General features: G+C 31.9%; 1 protein-coding gene across 3 annotated transcripts; it reads left to right on the top strand.

Annotated features, from left to right (window-relative positions):
* The first annotated feature begins 8,352 nt into the window (after positions 1-8,352).
* Positions 8,353-24,557, top strand: LOC143075178 (serine/threonine-protein phosphatase 4 catalytic subunit). 3 transcript variants are annotated; one of them, XM_076250518.1, is made up of 9 exons: positions 8,353-8,402; positions 16,287-16,326; positions 18,109-18,232; positions 19,425-19,577; positions 20,154-20,327; positions 20,572-20,698; positions 22,564-22,753; positions 23,512-23,590; positions 24,131-24,557. In XM_076250518.1, the coding sequence occupies exons 2-9, from the start codon at positions 16,301-16,303 to the stop codon at positions 24,179-24,181; spliced, it is 924 nt and encodes a 307-aa protein (XP_076106633.1). In that variant the 5' UTR covers positions 8,353-8,402; positions 16,287-16,300; the 3' UTR covers positions 24,182-24,557. The 3 variants fall into 3 exon arrangements, with proteins under 3 accessions (XP_076106633.1, XP_076106632.1, XP_076106631.1); XM_076250517.1 differs by having other exon boundaries at positions 8,376-8,398; positions 16,285-16,326; XM_076250516.1 differs by lacking the exon at positions 8,353-8,402 and adding an exon at positions 8,414-8,476.
* Positions 24,558-25,700: the final 1,143 nt, after the last annotated feature.

The raw sequence follows: 25,700 nt of genomic DNA, 5'->3' as shown, positions 1-25,700 counted from the left end.
AGAATGTCAACTTGTAGAGTTTAATCAATGTTCCAGAAAAAAGAACCATTATTTCAAAATTCCAAAACTAGAAAACCGAGCAGCTCATTTGTCGCCCTGAATATGCATGGCATTTTTGTCTAATTGATTTACCATTGTTTAAACAAGGCAAAGTCAGTGACTTGCTATTGGGAAACCAAACAGGCCTTTGAAACTGCGATGCTAAATGTTCTCAGATCTGACGATCCTATGAAAGTGTCGTGGGAACTAAAACATGGAATATGGGAAAACATTTTTTTTTCTGTCAACATGCATGTTCTTTCCGAATTCAATATGTAATGCTAATCCATATCTAAATTTAAGAACAAAACCAATTTCAAAATATAAATTGCCAAAATGTGTGGATGACGTTTTAATAATTTGCGTCCATGTCTACTCCTTCTAAAATTGTAATAACTGTGTTTGAATACTAATATCAAAGTTTTAAAAGTACTTAGAAAAAGTCAAAATTTCGAGATTTCAACAGTCGAAATTTTGAAATCAAAGTCGAAATTTCGATTTAAAAAAAAACCGTAATTTTGAGTTAACAAAAAGTCGAAATTTTGAGTTAAAATAAGTTGAAATTTCGAGTTTAAAATAGGTCGAAATTTCGAGTTTTAAAAAAGTTGAAATTTTGAGTTTAAAATAAGTTGAAATTTCGAGTTTTAAATAAGTCGAAATTTCGTGTTCTAAAAAAGTCAAAATTTCGACTTTTTTCAAAAAGTTGAAATTTCAAGATTTTAGAAAGTCAAAATTTCAAGATTTTAGAAAGTCAAAATTTCAAGATTTTATTAAGTCAAAATTTCAAGATTTTATTAAGTCAAAATTTCGGGATTTGAAAAGTCAAAATTTCAAGTTAAAGTCAAAATTTCGAGATTTCAAAAGTCTAAATTTCGACTTTGAAAAAAAAGTTCACTGTCAATTTTATTTTTTCTATGTCCCTAATACGCGTCCGTACATTTCTCAAAGTGGCTTAATCAGAGCATCAAAATGAGGCTAATCGACTAATACAAACAGACGTGGTACTCTTTAATACAAAACTCACCAAAATGTATTAACTATATAGACTGTTCAAAAAAATATTGCAATTTGAGAACTACCTGAATATTCTTGAAGTCAAACATTTGTTTACATTATATAAATTCAGAGCAGGTAACCATGCGTTACCTATAGAAAAGGGAAGATGACAAAACATTGCCCGAAATGAAAGGACATGCTCGTTGTGTAGTTCCGGTGAGAAAGGCGACGAATTTCATTATTTGTTTTGCTGTTCGCATTTGAAGAACGAAAGACGATTATTTCTACAAACTAAATTTTCAATTGCCCAAATATAATTTCATTTTGCTCACTACTTAATAGTAAAAAACAATCTGTCTTAAGAAAACTGTTTATTTATTAAGTGTATTAATAAAAAAAGTTTGTCCCTTCATGTAAATGTAATTGCATAAGCATCTTACTGATCTTTTTTTCTTTCTATTAAGTCCAATCTTTAATTATACATGTTAAGAAACATGTATGCCATCATTATTTTGTACTTTTAAAATATCGTACTGTATTTGTTTACCTCACGTGACTATTGTATGTTTCTCTGTAAACTTGTATTTTAAATTAGTTTTAAGGGAATAAAGTATCTATCTATCTTTAAAGAGGTGAGACTCGAAAAAAATATTTGTTGTTGTTGTTATTAATTTCGTCTCTTGATAAGGATTGTCTCATTGACAATTATACCAAATTTTTGTTTGTATGTACATTTGTATTGAATTTAATCTGGGACTATTATACGTTATACTAGTATATAAGTTTAATAGTTCCAGATGTAATCATTGATTTAATCCATACTTGAATTTATCCGGGATGTAACGGACATTCTATCAACTTGAAGTTGAATCGGACAAAGAGATTATTACAACCTTGCCTTTGTTTTGGTTATTTTGGGAATTATTTATATCCCCCTGAATATACTTCATATTCATCCATTGATGCAATAAACGAAATTGAGATGGAATTACTTGAACTATCACATAGGTTTTCAAAATGTTTACTTGTTGGTGATTTTAACGCAAGAACCGGGTCCGAGGATGATTTTATATTTGTTCCCGATAGTGAATCTCATGTCGTAGATATCGAAAATATACAAATAAATGCTGTTTGCAATTTAAACCAGTATGACTTCTCTCGCAAAAGGAACAGTAGAGATAAAAACAAGAATAGGTTTGGAAATCAACTACTAGAATTTTGCAAGGGAAATAACTTCTTCAACATGAATGGGAGAACTCTAGGCGACATAGATGGAAAGTTCACATGCCGTAATTCAAGCGTTGTTGATTATTGCCTATGCAGCGCAGAACTTATTCAAAATGTTACCGATTTTAAAGTACTTGATTTTTCAAGTCTCTATTCAGATGTTCATTCCCCAATCGAGATATCGCTAAAACAAACAGATCAAGAAGTTAGCACCAAATGTAGCGATGATACTAGAACAAATGAACAAAAAATAAACAATTGGACTAATGAAAAATCACATAAATTCTTAGAATGCTTGAACCTTACAGAAATAGAAAATATTAATTCTGAAATTGATGGCACAACAGTAGTGACGCAAGAAACAGTAGATATGATAATCAGTAAAATAGGCAAAGTGTTAATAAATTCAGAGGGAAACACTTTTGGGTTTAAAGTCAGTGCAGGAAAGAAGTCAGAACATAGAAAAAATAAACCATGGTTTGATCACGACTGCAAAGCCGCTAGGTCAGAATTCCGTAAGATGAAACGAAATAAAAATAAGTCACCGTTCCACAGAGCCCTTGTGTCAGATGCCGAGAAGAAATATAAAAATACAATGAACAAAGCTCATAAGAAATACAGAACCGATTTCCGAAAGAAAATGGATGATCTAAAGCAAAAGGATGCTAAGGAATTTTGGCGACTTCTTAATGAAAACAAAAGTACATCTCAGCCTAAGATTGATTTCGACAAATTGGTCTCATATTTCAAAGAGTTAAACAGTGGTCTGAGAGATGATACAGAAGAGCAACAAATTGAAAGTAATATTTCCCACGAAGAAATAAACAATGAGTTAAATAGCAGAATAACAAAACATGAAATTCTTAAAGCGCTGAAAAATCTGAAAAATAACAAAGCATGCGCCGAAGACAAACTGATTAATGAATATTTAAAAACATCCGCTCATGTTCTTATAGACATATATGTGAAAATTTTCAACCTAGTTTTCGACTCTGGAAAAATCCCAAAACAATGGGTCCAAGGAATGATAAAACCTGTCTACAAGAACAAAGGTGACAAACGCAACCCCAAAAATTACAGACCAATAACTATTGTGAGCTGTTTCGGAAAAGTCTTTACAGCGGTATTAAATGAACGCCTTAAAAAATTCTCAGAACAAACATCTCTTCTTAAAGAAAATCAAAATGGTTTCCGAGAAAAATACTAAACAATTGATTGCGCGTTTCTTCTGAACTCTCTAATTGATGTTTTACAACACTCAAAAAAGAAACTATTTTGCGCATTTGTAGACTTTGAAAAGGCCTTCGATACGGTTAATCGTAATTTCTTATGGTTTAAAATGTTAAACAACAATATAAAGGGGAAAATGTTTAATACTATTTTTAGCATGTACCAGAATATTAAATCCAGCTTGAGCTATAATGGTCAAATTTGTGAACCTTTCGCTTGTGAAATCGGTGTCAGACAAGGAGAAAATCTGTCACCGTTTTTATTTTCTTTATACTTGAATGACCTAGAAGACTATCTCATCTCGGAAAATGTTTTAGGTGTGAACACAATAAGTAAAGATATAGAAGAAAAACTTGGAACTTTAATGAAATTATTCATAATTCTCTACGCAGATGACACTGTAATCATGGCAGAATCACCAGACCAACTGCAACATTCACTTAACAAATTTAAAAAGTATTGCGAAACCTGGAAGATGCGAGTAAATGTTGATAAAACTAAGATCCTATTTTTTTCAAAAGGAAGAACTACAAACCCTCCACTTTTCCGATTCAACAATCATCATATTGAAACTGTAAAACACTTTAACTACTTAGGAATTATTTTCAGCAAAACAGGCAGCTTTAAACAATGCAAACAACATCTAAAGGACAAAGCAACAAGTGCAATGTACGAAGTTTTAAGGAAGGGAAGAATTCACAATTTATCAATTAAATGCCATGTAGATTTATTTGACTTACTGGTAAAACCTATTCTGCTATATGGATGCGAAATATGGGGTTACGAAAACCTAGATATACTAGAAAGAGTTCAAACTAAATTTTTAAAGTTACTTTTACATCTTAAGCCATCTACTCAAAACGACTTCATTTATGGAGAACTGGGTCGGTATCCCCTAGAAATAGATATAAAAACTAGAATTGTATCTTATTGGACAAAGTTAATTACCGGTAAAGAAAGTAAGCTTGCTGCTGTAATGTTTAGATACCTTTTCAAGTTAGCACAAGAAACAACATTTCGATCGCGGTCGTTAGGCAAGATGAAAAGTATTCTAGACAATAGTGGATTCTCTTACTTATGGTCATTCCAAAACACATTACCTAACATTATATCGATAATTAAACAAAGACTAGAAGATCAGTTTGCACAGTCATGGTCAGGAAAGGTAAACGATTCGCCTAAAGCCCTGAATTATCGCCTATACAAGACATCACACAATTTCGAACACTACCTTAACGTACATGTACTTGATGATAAAGATGTAATAACAATGTCGTGGTTTAGGACAATGAACCATAAACTGCCGATTGAAAATGATAGATGGCAAAACATTCCCCGAGAACAGAGAAAGTGTCCGTTGTGCAGAGTTGCTATAGGTGACGAATACCACTATGTAATGGAATGCAGCAGTCTCTTGACAGATAGAACACTACTTATTGACAAGAAATACCTAACGAACTGTAATGCTTTAAAATTTAATGCTATTATGAACCAAAAACAGAAATCTAAACTTCGAAAATTGTGCCAATTTATTAGAATTATAAATGACAAACTGGATTCTCTCTGATGTTAACCTGTCGGCTATACTGATCATATCGTTGTAAAAAAAAACTCATATTTAATGCTTCCTCAACAAATGTACATATATGCAATGTAATGTAAACTAATGTGTTTTTCTGTATATCTTTGTCCAACTTAGGTGATAACAGAATAAAATGATATACAAGTTAAAAAATCTTTTATTTTCGTGAATTTTATTCATATATTGTTTTTTGTATTTTTTTGGAAATTAAAAAGAAAAAGAAGAATGTATTTCCAATTTAAACATGTTAAAGGATCCACATGAATGGGGTTTAACTAAAACACGTACAAACTACCAATGTAAATTGAAAATATTGCTAAGTATCCCATGTCTTCTCATTTTTATATGGCATGGTTAGCATATATGTAAAGGACATATGATAGAGTGACAGAACTTGCGGAAATGTAAGCCTATGGTTACAACATTCACTTATAACATTCATGTACATTTGTGTTAAGAACTTATGGGATGACATAATGCATTGTACAAGTAAAGTACTTACGGGATGACAATGCTGGAATGTCAGGGTTTGCATGTGTAAAAAAAAAAGAAGATCTGTGTTATCAATTAAATAACTGTTCTTCGTTTATTAATCCTATATTATATATCATCTAGTCGAATCATTAAGTTCGACTTCAATATTAAGCTCTATATCTTCGATCACAATTCTGTATTCCAGTGTTGATCAATGCTGCAGCATTATGCCATTAAGAAATAATGTGGTATGATTGCCCATGAAACAACTTTCCACCAGAGTCCATATGACGAATAAATAAGCAGTTATAGGTCAGCGTATATATACGGCCTCCAACGAAAAACCCATACTGTAAAAAAAAAAACCAACGCCTGACATAAAAAATGTGAAACAATTCAAATTAGAAAACTAATGAACGGTCACGAATACCTTCTGACATTTTATTTAGACAATATACGTATACGTATTTCGGCACGAAACAGGGGAAATGCTCGGTAGAAGCTCGCATTCCCCCCGTTTCTAAGCCTCATACAAATAAATTTCATATTTCAAGACACTATACATATATTGTCTAAATAAAATGTCAGAAGGTATTCGTGGCTAAGTTGCCTATAAACTTCTAAAAAATGTATTTCTCAATTTTGGATTGATATCATTGTCTTGCATGCTGAAAATGATTTTTAGGGAGTTTCAAAACTTATAAAACAACCATTTTCAAATTTCAATTCACAAACACTAAAGTGTATGCACTCTAAATGTGCCTCATAATCCCAAATCCTTAAGTAAGCCCTAAAAATCCCTACCCCTTTAATCTCTTATTTGATATCTTGAATTATGTCTTTAATTTTTAAACAAAAATATGAAGTTCATCAATAGCTGTAAAAATGACAAAAAAAAAATCAGTGAATACCAGTAATCACTGAAACAACTAGTAAATACATGTAATTACTAAATTGACTAGTAATTACAGGTATTTACTGAAATGTTTAGTAATTACGTGTAATTCATAATTTCACCTATTTACTCTAACATATACAAACATATTCAGAGTTCCGGATGATTAACACATTTTCTTCTATAACCTATATAACATAAAATCAAACAGACCTAGAAAAATTTCATTACACGCGTACGTGTTCGCTATATATTCATAGATCCAATTGGTGGTCTTCCGGCCTGTTTTCTGCTCTATTGTAGGGTTGTTGTCACTTTGACACATTCCCCATTTCCATTCTCAATTCTATAGATATACTATGGTTATATTGGGTTATCTGGTTATATGACCGACGTCTATCGGCAGTCTTCGGAGGTACATTGTTTATTTTAAACTTTTTACAATTCTAATAAACCTGGTAATATGTTATAAATAACATATGACAATTTGTGTCAAACTGGTGAACATAATTAATTTTAACAGCTAATGCCTTTGTAAATGTCCAGGGGCGTAGCTGCCGTTAGGCACTTTAGGCACGTGCCTACACATAATTTTTTCACAAATATTTTTTTTTTGTTTGGAAAATTTAATATTATGCCTACTTGTAGAGAGAATACCACTATTTGAGGAGTTCGTAGTTGGTCTACTGAAAGGCAAAGTTTCTGCTCCTTTCCAATAATCCCTCATTTGCCAATGCATGGCATTTTCAAATTTCCAGACCTTCGTCCTGTACAACACCTATTACAGGACTAAGCTCCCTGTTGTGTTTATTGTAAATAATCAATTTGTTTTTTTTTGTTCTAAACTTGCATAAATATTTTACACTGGATGTTTAAAAATCAATCTATCAAATAGCTTCCAGTAGTCTTGAGTACTCTCAGATCTACGTGAAATGACCACAATTATTCCAATTCCTAAGCCGGTAGGGATTTTACAGTAGAGCGGGATATAAAGAAATACGAATTTCTTGAATTTTGTTACGTTAGTATGAAAAGAACAGAAATTTTGCATTAGGCATTGACTATGTGTGCATGTGTTTGTGTGGCTAAGGTGAAGGTTTAAGAATCAAAAGATTGATGGTTGATGTCTTTCTAGCCAAAAGGATAGTGTTATTATATAGTAATATCAGTGTTTACGTGCACGTGCCCATCTTTTTAATGAATGATCGTCAATATGTACTATCTATTAAGTTAAACGTATATATCGATCATAACGGAATAGATTTGAAAATGCCAAACAGGGTGTACTTCTTAATTAAAGGGATACGGGGTTCTATGCTGGGCAGTACATATTGTAAATATTTTTTTTTTTAATATTTGATTTTCCAATTGTACTGCGTTTAATTCACCATTCAGATGCTATGGTAAATTATTCTTAATTCTTCAAACTTTTCATCATGTATATTATAATTATCATGATTAAATAACCAGAAAATTTAATATTTTTGTGCATAAAATTTTGCAGCTGAAACGCTGAAATCCGTTTTCCGGCGGGGGCTTCGCTCCCCCTGAACCCCTACCGCCCTGGACCTGCTGGGGGCCTAGAGCGGCCCCCAGACCCCCTGCCGATTTGTGCCTACAGTTGAATGAATACCTAGCTACGCCCCTGATGTCTGTTGATACATTTGTAAAATAATTTGTGTTCGTTCTTGTAATATATATGCGATTAGTAAAAGCTGGTGATTAGTAGTACCATTATATATATTTTGTTTTAAAAAAAATTGTATTTGAAAACCAGAACAAATTTTAAATCTTTTATGGAATTTATAATTTATATTATAAATATAAATTTATATTAAAACAAATTAAAAACTATTAATTTGATAATAAAAATTAAAAGAGTCTCGCACATTCGTTATTTCGTTAGTGACGCAAGAAGTGACCGGAAGAGACAAGTTTTGTTGAAGAAGCAAACCTCAGGTACACATTTTAGGGTTAAATCTTGTCCCCATTATTCATTCTTCTACATGTTTAACTAGGCTAGTAATCAAATTGTGAGTCAAGTTATGTTTTCCTTATATTCAGTGAATTCTTGAACATAGTGTCCATGTTGGGATAAAGTGAACAACAACAAAAAAATCATGAACGTAATAAAATTCTACTTTATACTTTAGAAAGCTGACAAATGCGAAATAGGAATATCTTTAAGATTTTATTCTGAAAAATGTAGCATTGTCACAGTCTCAAAATAAAAAAGACCAATCATTCAAAACGAATTACAAGCTTTACATCCAAGCACTTGTGCCAAGTTGGTCCTTGGGGCTGTGTTGCATGATTCTACTTCCAGATATAATGATTTAATAGCCACCAATTTCACCTCCAGTGTTTTCCATTCGGCATTTAAGCCGGGTGTGCCGACCACCTTCTTTTGAAAGCCGACCACCTTTGGATTTTAGGAGGTGGTTGGCTTTTTTTCAAATTCTGGATTTTTTTCGGTTCCATACCGTTAAAATTTAAATACTACAGCCGGACAGCAAATCCCTGATTTGTCCGCTAAAAACCCGGATTTATTATTCGAGAATCAAGTGGAGATAATTTAAGAGAACGTCGTCAACCGATGTCGCTGCGTAGAAAAATAATTCCCCGCGGAAGACGACCCGGCAGGAAATCGTGAATTTGTTAAATTATAAGAAACTAAACGTATCACGAGCGGTATGCATGATATGATAATTTTAACAAGTATTTAAAAGATATGAGAAGTCAAATAATTTCATCGTTGAATCAGAAATTCAAGTCATTTATTTTCAGCCTTCGGAACCGCCATTTTTCAACATCGACTGTCATTGACAAATATTCAACTCTGGACGAATTGACACAAACCCGTTTTACTTAGGAAAAATAAATATGATAAGTTTATATTGATACACTGGAGCATGGAGAACAGAACTGGGGTAGTCACATGACGTTACCCTTCCTTGTTTACACACGAGCACAATTCCAGTACACATCACAAATTGGTAAGGCCCTGCGGGGACTGCCTTCTCTTTTTGATGAAACTGCTCTGCTCTTGACTAAAACAGCTCCGAAATATGACAGACTTGCCACTAATGAAAAGACAGTCAACATGTCATTTGAAATGAACAAAATCTGTTATTTTTTGTGTAATTTATTTCCCTTTTTCATGCCCCAGTACACAAAAATACTAAAAATGAACAAAATTTGTTTTACTTTCATATAAATCACACAAATGTTATGAATTCAGCGCATTAAACATGTAATAAAATGTACACAAACCTCCCGATAACATCCCTTTAGCAGTGCATTATTTTTTGGGAAGTCCAGGTGTAAATTATTGTCACTTGTCAGGTTTTGTCCTGAATCAGTGAAAGAATGACATGTCCAGTGTAAACATTCTGAGATCAGATATATCATAGATAAATAACAGAGGAAAACAGTTTGAAGAGAGTCAGATCCTTATTTTGTAGCTTTCAGATGTAATTTCAAATGAATGAAGATGATATCACTTCATAATATAATATTGCTTGTGCTTGTTCCCTATTCATCTTCCAGGTTCTAGCAGTCATTCAATAATTGTTCCATAGATGATTGTTCAATCTGTATCCAGTTTACCTATTAGTAAATTAATCTCTATTAATGAATACTTAGTCTAGTTCATTCTTTTTTTACAATTGTTAAGCTGCATGCACCTGCATTTGACGATTGAGGATTTATATATCAGGTCAACATGGTATTTTTTTTTAATTCATCATTATTACACATATTTCAGTCTATATATAAATGTTACCAGAAATGGTTATATATCATATGTCTCATATGGTATATATTATTTGAGAACATTATGTCAATATATATTATACTATATATTATATGAATTATATAAAAAGGTTATATTCATTATATAATTATTTTTCACACTCCATGGCTCAAGCTGTTGAATGTTGTGATTGTTTTTTTTTCAATTTGAGTACATGCATTACTATCCCACTGAATTACATATAATTAGCGAGAAAGCTATTTTCAGTTTTACTTTATTCTAGAAAAATATAAAATTTACTTTATCTTAAATGTTAAACAGACATGACTCAAGAGGACTGTATGGGTATCCATATTCTATGCTTAGATTTATATTATATCTCCTAAGCCAAATGATTTAAAAAAAACAGAAAGTTTAAACTACTACATTTCAGAATTTATATTTTACAATATAACCCCTTTTCTAAAATGAGACAGCACACAACAAAACACATGACAGTGTCACTATCAGGCCAAATCTAAATATATAGTTAGAATGAAAAACCACTGCAGAGAACAAAGTTCAATATAAAATGCAATATTTTTATGACATCTATTTTTTCAGGAATAGATTTTACTTTTTTAATCAGTCTCTCAATACAAAATGAAATAAAGCCCTGATTTTGTTTTTATTATTTATTATTTTTTCTAAATTTTTATTACTTTGTAATATTGCTACTTACAAACACATAGAAATTACATTTTTGGTAAAGACTTCTTATAGAGTACTTTGATTAATTCAATTTTTAATCAAAATTGTCAAGGGTATATATGATATCCTATTGCCAGTGACTAGAAGTTGTTACATTTCAGTGTTCATCATTAATAGGCCTCACATATTAAAATATTTACTTGCATAGATAAACATATTTAGAATGGAAATAAACATTTAATAAGTTCACAGATATAACTGACATTGGGTGATAACTTAACAGAAATTCTCTATTATTCTAGAATAGAATATATAACAGCAAAATTGTACATTTTATACCCATAATCTTTATAAAATATATTTTTATGTAGATCTACTAAGAAACAATATGTTTCTGCATCACTAAATGCTGAATCAAAATGAAGAATTTATGTGTATTCAAGAAAAATAATTTATGAAAAAGTATGCCATGAAATAATTATTTCCATCAAAGTATATATATATATGACAAAATAGAGGTATACACATGCAATCAGGGAATATTCTGCAACATTCCCCCATTTAAATGATGGAATTTTAACACCAAAGCTTTGGGCAAGTATTTTTTTCTAACAATTTACTGGTCCAAAACCCCTCACTTTATGTAAAAAAATAACCATATAGAAAACTTTTTTTTTATATTTCTTCTGAAGCTGTAGTAATATATTTTTTAAACTGAATATGTAATAATATTTGCAATTTCCCCGATTTCTAGATGATTATCAGATATTTTTATGCAATATGTAATTAAATAGTGATTTACCAAAGCAGACATACATTCTATTATACTTTCTCTCACTGTTTGGGTCTTGATACCTGACAGGTGCCCTCATTCCAATGATTAATTGTAATATCCAAGGTATTTTTCATATTTACACATTTTCCTTCGCACACTGATAAATTATTGGATATTTTACCCCAGAATGAACTCTTTCACTTATTAAAATTGAGCGAAATGGTTATTTTCTCTCGTTTCTGATCAGCCGTCCCTTCAACGACTTTTCATTCGAGTTATCTCCCTTTGGCCGGTCGCTAGTTTTGGGCCTGTTGAATTGACACAATGCCGTTTTACCTGGCGAGTTTTTGTATCAATAGGCATTTCATGTTCATAATATCAGGAGGTATCATCCCTATAAAGGAAAATACGTTACAATTCCGTGTGTCATTTCAATTTACATTTATTTACCGAGAAGTGTCACGGCCGCGGCACGTTTTTTCATCTTTCCCAATCAAATAATCAAGGAAATTCTATTTTTTCATTCTTAAATGAATAACGTAGTTAAAGTTTGAAACCTGCCGTATTTAATGATGTATTTGATTAAGCATGCTAAATACACAAAATAACTTTACGCCGTCGATTTCGTGGCGTCATTGCCGTTGCTTAAAAATGCCATTTTTTGAACTGAAAATCACGTGACCAGAATAATAAAATCGACGCCATTATGAGATTTGCTGTCCGGCTGTAATCGCGCCTCGCTGATTTGTTTTCATTGACAAAGATGGTGTCCAATCGTCAAATTTCAATGTTTTGATTTATCAATCGGGGGGGGGGGGGGGAAAAAAGGCAGATGACAATGATGATAAAGAAAATACCAGGCCAAATAAGTTAAATAAAATTGATATTAATGTTGAAGTTGTTGAAATTGAACAAAAATCAAGCAAACAACGGAAAAGACACGCAAGTGAAGACAAATATAAGCAAGACTTCAAATGGCTTATAGTCACAGAGGAAGGATACTACTGTTCTGTGTGCCAAAAATATGGCACAAAAGCAAGAAACAGGACAGAAACCTGGATAGAAAGTCCTTGCTTTCGAAGGAGGATGCTGATGCATAAAATTGTAAATGAAAGAAGAGAGAAAAGAGATAAATTGTTGAAAAAAGTCAAATCAAAGAATATTTGACAATTAATATGACTTCGTCTATTTATGTTTTTTCAACTCCATTAAATGTGAATATTATACTAAACTTTATTTTTGTGACCCCCATGTGCACCCACAGAAAATAAAAAAACGGTCGCTCCATTTCACTTTCGCACCTTACAGGTTTGCGCCCATTTTTATTGGTTTTGTGTTTAATAACTTTGTTTGTCATCAAGTTTTGGCAAGTGTACATGTATTCCTATAAGTTTATTTGTTGTCACTGTCTTAAATTAGATTGAGACGTTTTTTTTGTGTTGAATAAATCTTAATCTTGTTTTGGTTAGTGTATTGCTAACTTTTATTTCATTGTTTCAAAATAAAGTGAGACTCTGACAACATATTTTTTTGTGTTAAATAAATTTTAATCATGTTTTAGTTAGTGTATTGCTATAATTTTTAGCTCACCTGGCCTAAAAGGCCATGTGAGCTTTTCTCATCACTTGGCGTCCGTCGTCGTCGTCGTTAACAATTTTTCAAACATCTTCTCCTCTGAAACTACTGAATGGATTTGAATGAAACCTAGCATGATTGTTCCTTAGAGTATCCTGCACAAAGTGTGTGCTTCGATTTTTGATCCGTCAAAAAACATGGCCGCCGTTACTTAAAATAGAACATAGGGGTCAAATGCAGTTTTTGGCTTATATCTCAAAAACGAAAGCATTTAGAGCAAATCTGACATGGGGTAAAAATGTTCATTAGGTCAAGATCTATCAGCCCTGAAATTTTCAGATGAATCAAACAAACCATTGTTGGGTTGCTGCCACTAATTGGTAATTTTAAGGAAATTTTGCAGTTTTTGGTCATTATCTTGAATATTATTATAAATAAAGATAAACTGTAAACAGCAAAAATGATCAACAAAGTAAGATCTACAAATAAGTTAATATGACCAAAATTGTCAATTGACCCCTTAAGGGGTTATTGTCCTTTAATGACAATTTTTCACAATTTGTTCATCATATTTGCTAACTTTAAAAAATCTTCTCCTCTGAAACTGCTGAATGGATTTGAATGAAACTTAGCATGATTGTTCCTTAGATTATCCTGCACAAAGTGTGTGCTTCGATTTTTGATCCGTCAAAAAACATGGCCACCGTTACTTAAAATAGAACATAGGGGTCAAATGCAGTTTTTGGCTTATATCTCAAAAACGAAAGCATTTAGAGCAAATCTGACATGGGGTAAAAATGTTCATTAGGTCAAGATCTATCAGCCCTGAAATTTTCAGATGAATCAAACAAACCATTGTTGGGTTGCTGTCACTTAATTGGTAATTTTAAGGAAATTTTGCAGTTTTTGGTCATTATCTTGAATATTATTATAGATAAAGATAAACTGTAAACAGCAAAAATGATCAACAAAGTAAGATCTACAAATAAGTTAATATGACCAAAATTGTCAATTGACCCCTTAAGGGGTTATTGTCCTTTAATGACAATTTTTCACAATTTGTTCATCATATTTGCTAACTTTAAAAAATCTTCTCCTCTGAAACTGCTGAATGGATTTGGATGAAACTTAGCATGATTGTTCCTTAGATTATCCTGCACAAAGTGTGTGCTTCGATTTTTGATCCGTCAAAAAACATGGCCGCCGTTACTTAAAATAGAACATAGGGGTCAAATGCAGTTTTTGGCTTATATCTCAAAAACGAAAGCATTTAGAGCAAATCTGACTGGGGTAAAAATGTTCATTAGGTCAAGATCTATCAGCCCTGAAATTTTCAGATGAAGCAAACAAACCATTGTTGGGTTGCTGCCAATTAATTGGTAATTTTAAGGAAATTTTGCAGTTTTTGGTCATTATCTTGAATATTATTATAGATACAGATAAACTGTTCATAGCAAAAATGTTAAGCAAAGTAAGATCTACAAATAAGTTAATATGACCAAAATTGTCAATTGACCTCTTAAGGAGTTATTGCCCTTTAAAGATTTTTTTCACAATTTGTTCATCATGTTGACTTACTTTAAAAAATCTTCTCCTTTGAAACTGCTGTATCAATTTCAGCCAAACTTAGGCTAAATGAGTTTTAGAGTTTCAGAGTATCTAGTATAAATTTTATATTTCATTTCCTTGTATGTCAAGAAACATAGCTCCTATGGCTAAAATAGAACATAGGAGAAAATGATTTTTTTGTTTGCTTTTGAAGAAAATAGGACGATTCAAAGAACATTTAAATAAATTGAAAAGCCAAAATAATCATTGATATGAGATTAAACCAAAAAAATTCAGGTGAGCGATTCAGGCTCTTGAGAGCCTCTTGTTTGTTTCATTGTTTGAGATCAAAGTGGCCAAGCTGTTAAAATCTTTTGTGTTTTTCATTTAAAATCTTCAATGTTTTACTTATACCAAGCTAAATACATTTAGAATTTACATCAAATCAATTAAAAACAAAACAATTTTGATTTTTAACCGGATTTTTGTGTCAAAAATGTCGGTTATTGATTTGGGGATGTACGGGCGGGCGGCAACCAAATGTTGTCCGTGCATTTACTCATGAAGCGTTCAACCAAACCTTTTAAAATTTTAATATGTTGTTACTGACAACAAAATGGAGGTCAAGTTCAATAATGACGATTTTGACTTTTACCGTTCAGGAGTTATGGTTCTTGAAAGTTTAAAAAATGTTGTGTCCGTGCATTTACTCATGAACCGTTCAACCAAACCTTTTAAAATTTTAATATGTTATCATAAATTTTACCTATTAGGAGTTTTGGTCCTTGTAATATTGATAAATGCCAGAACACAAATAAATGTTAAAGAATCCGGTTTACTGTCATTTTGACAGCTCTTGTCTAATTATCCAACTGGAATTTTACTTAAAATTGGGTGCAAACTGACCTTTGGTGTGAACGTGCGAGTTGAGAAAGTGTATTGGGTGCTAACAGACCTGATACCCCTTGTATTGACGTCATAACACAGAACTCATATTTACAGTTAGACTTCTTATATAATTTATCCCAAAGATGCTTCATTTTTGGAGTAAAAAATATATTTCTGAACCAAACTTAATATATTAACTGAAAATCTGCTCAAATTGTGCATTTAGTCATTTCAATTCCATGACTTAATAGTTTTGAATTGACTAAAATTATCATTTTTTTCTAAATTCATCAATTGCAAGAGTTTGCAGTAGGTTGTAGATTTGGACCATGGTCATTATTAATTAGATAATAATCTATATCAAATATTCAATCACAATCCAAATTCAGCTGTTTTAAACTTTAATGTTGTGTCGATACTTGCTCAACTGTTCAGGGTTCAAAATCCAGTTTGCTGTTACTTGACAACCACTTGTAAATGCATTAAACTGTTCACTTCTTAATAAACACGATGAACATGTGTTCTAAGCTTACAGTTAATATGGCCCCTATATACATGACATACCCATGCTAAAGATGAATTTCTCAATAGTTTCCTCTTTCTATTATTTCAGATAAACACAGAAGCATGAGTGAAATAAGTGATTTAGACAGGTACATATTTTTTTTTAACTGGTATACATTTGTACGATTCGCTCGTGTATGTAACAATGTTTTAGATTTTAACAAGAGAAATTTATGTATTACTGAAAAAATATTACACCAGGGTTTTCGATATCACAAACTAGTCAAAACATTTACTAAATTTTATCATCGGTATAAGGACATCATTCGTAAATATAGCTCAACATGCAGACTTCTTACACGTTCAGGTATTTCACATCAAATATTTTATGGAAATATTCTTTATAAAGCACAGAAAAGTCAGTATTCACCTCAGAAGCTAACAAAACCTTTAAATAGACTTATTAAGAAGGGATATAGTTACGATACTGTTGTCAGGTCATTAAAGATTGCATATTGTGGAGTTAATATTGATTCACTTATAGGGTCTTTGCATCGGAACTAAACACATTTATTATTAATAAACCAGTTGTTGGCATGACACAGGTTATGTTCTTCTCATATATGTTATGATGGTATGATACTAAACCCCTCACGGGGAGGATTGTGCCTGATATTCATATGATGAAGACATAATTTTTCAATCAGTTTAATTGAAGTCCGGAGCTGGCATGTCAGTTAACTGCTAGTAGTCTGATGTTATTTATGTATTATTGTCATTTTGTTTATTTTCTTTGGTTACATCTTCTGGCATCATACTCAAACTTCTCTTGTACTGAATTTTAATGTGCGTATTGTTATGCGTTTACTTTTCTGCATTGGCTAGAGGTATAGGGGGAGGGTTGAGATCTCACAAACATGTTTAACCCCGCTGCATTTTTGCACCTGTCCCAAGTCAGGGGCCTCTGGCCTTTGTTAGTCTTGTATTATTTTAACTTTTAGTTTCTTGTGTACAATTTGGAGTTTAGTATGGTGTTCATTATCACTGAACCAATATATATTTGTTTAGGGGCCAGCTGAAGGACGCCTCATGGTGCGAGAATTTCTCGTTGCATTGAAGATCTGTTGGTGACCTTCTGCTGTTGTCTGCTCTATGGTCGGGTTGTTGTCTCTTTGGCACATTCCCCATTTCCATTCTCAATTTTATTTATTGTCGGAATCTGTTCTTATATAAATTAATGTCTATTTAATTAAGAAACAAACTTTGTTGAGTTTTAGACATAAGAAGATGTGGTATGTAAAGTAAACAAAGGTCAAAATACATTTTGCAGCCTTCAATACAGAGTTTTGGCTGAACAGGAAGCTATAAAACTAATCAGTAATGTAAAACAATTCAAATGGCCTTTATTGGGGAAAACCAACGTCTAATCCATATAAGAAACGAGAAACACTATTCTAATGAACCACATCAACAAACAAAATCCACTGAACGACACTTCTATGGTTCCTGGGGTAGGACAGGTGCAAACAAATGCAATGGGTTTAAACGTTATAAGGCAATTTTCATTACGTTCTAATGAAGTAACAAACTTATTTTACTGAAACTAAGAATGATTTGATGTACTCGTGGAATTGATAAATATTGTCTGAAATAATATGCAACCAACTTAAGTCAAATTATTATGCTTGTCGCACTTTGAGCAGCCAACACCCCAACAACGCAACCTGATCTTGGTCCAGATAATGCTAATTGGCACATGGCATCAAATTTTTCTGAAGAAAAAGGGCATTGCATTTGAAAAAAGACGTGGCATCATGCCATGCTAAATTGCTTTAGATAAAACACTACAATATAATGCCCTCTATATTATTTTATAAGGATTTCAATGATCTTTAAAGTTAACATATTTACTTATTGTTATTTTTCTAAAGACAAATAGAGCAACTGAGAAGATGTGAAATAATTAAAGAGAGTGAAGTGAAAGCATTATGTGCCAAAGCCAGAGAGATTTTAGTAGAAGAAAGTAATGTACAGCGTGTAGATTCTCCTGTAACAGTAAGTTATCTCCTCAATATTTAAAAAAAAATCCACAAACAATTTTATAAATTTAATAGGTGAACAATATTTAACCCTTTCACCGATTGCTGCCCAGACAGAAGCTACTCTGAGACGATGGCTTCCCTGGCTACTATTGCTCAAGTGGGAGATCTTCATAATAAATGTCAATAAAAACTTGTTTGTAGTTATTTGTGTATTTATTTCATTCACTTACACCATGTTCACAGTTTTATTCATGTTTTGATAATTTTTTCCTCATAAAATATTCAAATTTTCAAATTTTCGGCATTATCTAGGTGAAATTCTCAAAATTCTGCTCTTTGACCCCAAATCGTAATTTTTTAACCCAAAACGGCAATCTTTTGAAAAAATTTATGAGGCTGTACAAATTCCTCATACTGAACGATGTCCATTCCAAGTGTTTTGTTCATAAAACGACATTTTATGTCAAAAAAGTATACTAGTTTGGCTTCAATTCTTCCATATTCTTTCAAAAAAAATGTTCCCTCATTTCAAATTCTCGTAAATTCCGTAAATTTCGTCTGATTTTGACACGGTTTTCAACAAACGGAAGCGCTATGTTTACACTTTCATCCGGGTATTCATCAAAGAAAGATAACTCATGTTTGCACTGTTTTGAGCGGGAAACATAAAAGATGTATTCCGATCCCGGTAAAACGGGACTCGTCGTCAGTTGTCTGAAGCGTGAATCCCGGTAAACCGGGACTCATCGGCGAAAGGGTTAACTGAAGCTTCAGAAATGTGCAGGAGAAAATTAGTACAAAAAAAACAACCACTTTTCCCTGTTGTTTTCCAATGACCAACATCACTACACTATAACCCCTTCTTCAACTTTTTTTTCTATAAAAATAATACATGATCACTAGATCATGTAGATTTGGTATACAATGGTATGATACTACAATTATCCATTACATATAATACATGTTTTCTTTTTGTGTGGAGAATTTGAATTATAAAATTTAATAGAATGACTGTACTAGAATTATTCTACAAAGGGTATAACACTTTAAAAACATGTAGAAGTGAAAATATAAAAGTATCAAGTAAGGTTGGACAATTATGAAATAATTTTTATTTTTATAACTACTTTCTTTTATCTCTGCTTTAATACAAAGGGCTCATACAGGAGAATACTAAATGATTCAATTGTCGATATTTGTTTTAGGTGTGTGGTGATATACATGGACAGTTTTATGATTTAAAAGAATTATTTAAAGTTGGTGGAGATGTTCCGGACACAAATTATCTATTTATTGGAGATTTTGTGGATAGAGGATTTTACAGTGTAGAAACATTTTTATTATTATTAGCATTAAAAGTAAGTATCAGCTTCTAGAAAAGTACTACTACAATGTACTAAAACCTTTTTAACTGCGTATACAACCAACAATAAAAAAAGACGACAAATATAAATCTGCAATTAAATGATGCTGTTACACTTGTAAGTTCTTTTTGATATGATATGCTTGCACATTTAAAGAACATTACCTAATATAAATAGCAAACCCATTTTTAAATAGGGACAGTCATTTTGAAGGTATGATGGTACTTCTATAATGTTGATTTTCAAAGGTCAGACCAAGTATATGTATGATCTAAATAAAAATAACAGTATCATAATATAATGCAAATTAATTTTAACACTGTACAACTAATAGATCTTAATTTGTTTGCCATCACAACCGTAACAGTTTGCTATAAATCAGTATTAGAAGGATGAACAATGAGGACAAAACTTTTAAGCTTCAAAACCATGAAAATTAACAGCCTTAGAAATTAATTCATTTATTCAACTGTTTTAATTAATATGTAATGTTATTTTATTTAATGCTCAGTTGAAAGGATCTCCAAGTCTATGCATGTGTCTACATTTTAAATTTAAATCTATTTTTAGGTTAGATATCCAGATAGAATAACATTAATTCGTGGCAATCATGAAAGTAGACAAATCACACAAGTTTATGGTTTTTATGATGAATGTTTGCGGAAATACGGGTCAATAACAGTATGGAGATATTGTACAGAAATATTTGATTATTTAAGTCTTTCAGCAATTATAGATGGAAAGGTGGGTTTATTTTATACATAAAAAGTTTAAGAATCAAGATTTATTAAGAAATTTTAAAAAATTGTGAATAGATGAATATTTAGCATTGGTTAAGTTCATTTTATCAATTTTATTTGAGATAGTCAAAATTTTTGACTGGAAAGAGCATATTCATTTAATGTAGGTTAAATTGAAAGAAAAATGTAATTAGATTGCTTTTCAACTGTCAAAAATAGACTTCTGATATCATTTTGTATATTTTCAGATATTTTGTGTACATGGTGGGTTATCTCCCTCTATACAGACATTAGATCAAATCCGTGCAATAGACAGGAAACAGGAAGTACCACATGACGGTCCAATGTGTGATTTATTATGGTCAGATCCAGAAGGTAAATTAACTTCTGACATCATGCCTTATTTAGAAAGTGTAAAGTTATATAATATTTCTTTGATTGTTTGACTACATTTTGCTTGGAATTAGAAGAAGAAAAAAATATTTATATAATCATTAAAACATTTGTGAAATTTTCAAGAAGGTAAACTTCAATTTATACTGTACTATTTTACAAAAAAGTTGAGAAAAATTATAAATTTGGATTTAAAATCAGTCAAGTTATAATTAATGTGTAACTATGATTGTAGCTAAGTTTATTATGTGCATTTTTTTAGAGCTTAAATACAATTAATATGACAATTACAAACGAAAGTGAACCAACGTCTGGTAAGTCTGTAGTAAGGTAGAGTCCCTGAAGTGGATACCTCGGGTATACAGGGTCGTTATGACAAAACACAAAAATGTAGAAAGTCTTATAACAACAATACTTGAGGGACTGCTGCATAAAATTTATTGATCGACATGTTTTGGTGCCTAGGGCATCCTCATCAGGATACAAATAATACATTGAACATGCTTAAGTTTCCTTTCTTTTGCTTATCTTAGTGTTAGCCATATTGTCTGTTGAGTCCCCAGGGTTCGGTGCTTCCAAATCTGTGTATTAGAGCTTCTTCAGTTTATGTTTTGTTCTGTGGTTGTTATGCCTGTTATGGTGACGTCAATAATACACAGATTTGGAAGCACCGAACCCTGGGGACTCAACAGACGATACGGCTAACACTTAAATACCCTAAAGAAAGGAAACCACCAGATATTTAAACGAAGATTTAATTGCAAAAAGTGCCCGAAAACATTCTGCAGTATTTCAACCTTAAGAAGACACCACAGAGAACTCCACGAACCAGTCTCTACAATGTTTGAATGCAAACATTGTGTTGCTACTGTCACTAGGAAATTAAATGCCATCACACATCTAAAATCAAAACACCCAGATAAGGCCAAAGAAGACTACAACAGTTTCAAACAAAATCCTCGGGAAATGGCTAAAGCCATAGAAAAATGGAGACCCCCTTTGAAGCCTTTCAGAAAAAATAATGGAACGGGAAAACTCCTATATTCAGGACAATAGCAGGTTAATCACCGTATGAATACCAACAACCATCTACTCCAAGACCGCAAAAACCATCAACAAGTAGTAGTACCCTGGGACAAGACCTATACCTGTCAGATTCAGACACTTCTATTTTAGATAACACTCCGCAATACATAACCAAAGAATACAGTTATGTCATGGACCTAACTCAGGCAGACCACATTGACCTGACAACAAGCAGCAGTGATGAAACTATTTGTTTAGATGAGCTACCGGAAGAACTATGGGACAGACATGTGTTTGTACATTCAATTTACAACATTTTAGCTAAGACATTAATAACACAGAGTTGATACACAAACAATTTTATTTTACTTTCATCTTTATGTTGACAATCAATTTAAACATTTTCTATTTATACTTTCACTTTCACTTCCTCTTTCACAACTTCTACATGTTCTACTATACTATGACGTTGTCATAAGACAACCCGATTTTATACTTAAGCATGTTCAATAAAGGACGCCTCCGGGTGCAGGAATTTCTCACTACATTGAAGACCTGTTGGTGACCTTCTGCTGTTGTTTTTTCTATGGTCGAGTTGTTGTCTCTTTGGCACATTCCCCATTTCCATTCTCAATTTTATCAATGTATTATTTGTATCCTGATGACGGCATGTCGATCAATAAATTTTATGCAGCAGTCCCTCAAGTGTTGTTGTTATTAGACTTTCTACAAAATAATATGACAGTAGCAAGAATGAGTAAAATGTAGTAACTTCTTTTATAGATTTCATTACAATAATTTTTCTTGTTCTTATTTTATAGATATGCAGGGTTGGGGAGTGAGTCCTCGTGGAGCAGGATATTTATTTGGTTCCGATGTTGCAGCACAGTTTAATGAAGCTAACCATATAGATTTAATATGTCGAGCCCATCAGTTAGTAATGGAGGGTTACAAGTGGCATTTTAATGAAACAGTATTAACGGTGTGGTCAGCACCTAATTATTGCTATAGGTAAATATTAAAAGTCAATGTATTACCAGGATTATAACTTACATATGCATCAACAAATCGCATGTCACATGATTATCATTTAAATATGCACCAATAAATTGTAAGGACAGTTTTGTTTACAATGACACAGATTGATAATTGATATAAATGATAAGTTTCATTTCTGATTTTAAATGATTTCCCATAGATCTAACAAATTCGTGCTTTAGTCAGTTTCTTTAATCCAGTTATGTTTTTTCTACCAATGGGTTCCACGATTCTTACGCTTTTAAAATCTTTCAGAGCCCAAATTTGCTGACACAAAGTCAATGTTTTATTAAAAAAAATTCACGGTTATCTAATGACAGAAATTTCCAATTTGTGACATACCGCGACTTGCGTTCTTGGACACAGCGTATTACTCGTAACCCAAATATTTCATGCCCTTCTGGTAATCTATCTCTATTTTCCGTAGATGATATTGTCATCATTGAACAGCAGAATTTGTCAACATAATCGTTGTAAAGTAATAGAAACAAGAAATATGAAACAGGAAGTTCAAATGAAATGAAATTATTGACAGTTACCAGTAACGGAAATGAACAAAATCAGGAAATCGTAAATTTTTCAAAATAAAAAAAATCGGGGCGGGTGGGCGGGGATGAAAATCTATCAATTAATTTTAATTGGCCTAAACTTAAATATCTCATATTCTTCAATGAAAAGTTTTTACTTTCAAAAGAATTCCTCAGATTGATAAATGCTACTTTCCTTTATAGATGTGGTAATGTAGCAGCCATTTTAGAATTAGACGAGCATTTACAAAGAGATTTTACAATATTTGAAGCTGCACCACAGGTAAGTTATTTATTATCCGAAAATTATTAATCTATACCCAAGCCAAGCTAAAAGCCAAAAGCGACTTTTCAATCAATTACATTCAGCAGAACATGTGACAATATTATTGATATCTCTTAAAATTGAAAGTTTTGTCAGAGATCAATATTCTTTATTTCTCAAAATACAAGATGTTTTGTTCTTAGCAGGGGTTCTCCCTCATATAATGTTGATTGTTAAATATAGTTTAAACAAACTGTTTCCTTTCCTTAATCATATATGTAATACTTATTGCCTAAATATAGTGGCATTACAAAATAAGACATGATAGGATTGTCTATGAGACGACTAATCTCCAGAGAATAAATGTTGTTGATAAATGCAACTGAAGTCACCCATCATACTTCAACATTGAGCAAAAAATACCCCTCATAGCAAGCAATAAAAGCCATGGCCCATGACACGACAAAATGTTATAAACTTTAAAATATGCATAAGACATTACTTATCGATGAATATATGTTTAGAGAGTAATCATAATAAATTATTTTATATTTGTAGGAATCTAGAGGAATACCATCAAAGAAACCACAGCCAGATTATTTCTTGTAAAGACTTTTAATAACATGGGAACAACTAAACTGGATCAATTTGTTTTTAAGGGTCTTAGATATAACAGGGGTATAACATTCTGTTACACATGAGGAAGTCTCCGAGGACATTGTCATACTCATTTATCAGAGGTTTTTACACCTCAGTTTTTCATACACACAACATTTTGTAAAAAGATCAAGAGCACTGAATTATGTTGCAAATAAACATGTAGTTTTCTTTTGTGGAGTAAAAAATTGTATTAATAGAAAAATTGTACTTTTAAATTTACTTTCAGTTTACAGAAAATGTACATTTAAATATATGTAGTGTTATATTTTTTTTTGTATAAAGCAATTCATCAATACCATCAAAAGCAATAAGTAATAAATAAGTGCATCAGGGCTTTCTTTTAGAATAAGATGGACGGCAATTTACCAAGTTTACTGTGTGATTTCTGATAGATTTCAATACTAAAAATGATTCTTTTAAAACCCTGGAAATGTCATACAATATCCTTCAGTTTAAATTTTGAATAATTGCATTGATCAATGTTTACAAGATTTAAATTTAAATACACTAAAGTTTGTTGTAATATAAATATGACACCAACTTCTTAGGATCCATTATTTACAAATTTCTGTCAGGCAATTGTGGAAATTAATCCCTTCTACTACCCTCTATTGGTTGCAAATTGCTGTTTTCATGATATAAGTTTACAGAGGAATGCACTTGCATAAGGCCACATATTTAATACATATACAACATCAAGTGTATTTTTTAGTTATTTGGTGTTTACAATTTTTGTAGGCCTCCACCATGTGAAGTTGACAAATCATAAATTTACTCAGTCCTGTTTTATTTTTAAAGTAGGTTCTGTACAATAGTAAAGTACCATAATGATATTGACACAGTCATTTGCTGAAAGGTTTAACACTGTTTCCTTTCATAATTTTAACCTTGTCAAGAATATTTCATACAAGCTGTACTTAAGTGAAAGGTACACCAGAATTGTAAAAAGATTTAGCATATAATGTGGTGCCAAAGTCCCCTGAAACTTTACAAATGAACATTCATTGTTTACATTTTTTTTTTAAATTCTGTACATGGGTTCACAAGTGTCTCATATTGAGGATCTATGTCACTGGACTTGTTTAGTTAACATATACAAGTCAGCAATGTTTCTTTCTCATTTTGTACAAATGCTTGGAATGACTGATGTAAATTACTTTTGACCCCTTGATATTATGTACGTTTGATCAATTCTTGCATTGTGTTTATTTTATGTATGCAATATCTGTTATACATGTATATTGTTCTGAAACAGCATTATGATCTGGTGTTATTTTGTAAGGAGACCAACGCTATTCAATAATTTTATCCAATTTCCAAATTGCCACAGCAAATAACAATCAATCGATCCAATTTTCATTGTAATTTTGTAGTATGGTGAAGTGCTCATCTTTTTGGGAAAGGGGTTTAGTTCCAAATCTCCCTTGAGGAAAAGGATTAGAATCTTAGCTATGTACTAGTACAAGGA

Source organism: Mytilus galloprovincialis, chromosome 5, assembly GCF_965363235.1.
Source record: "Mytilus galloprovincialis chromosome 5, xbMytGall1.hap1.1, whole genome shotgun sequence".
Taxonomy (NCBI): Eukaryota; Metazoa; Mollusca; class Bivalvia; order Mytilida; family Mytilidae; genus Mytilus; species Mytilus galloprovincialis.
The sequence above is the reverse complement of the archived record's forward strand: the minus strand, read 5'-3'. Positions and strand labels throughout refer to the sequence as shown.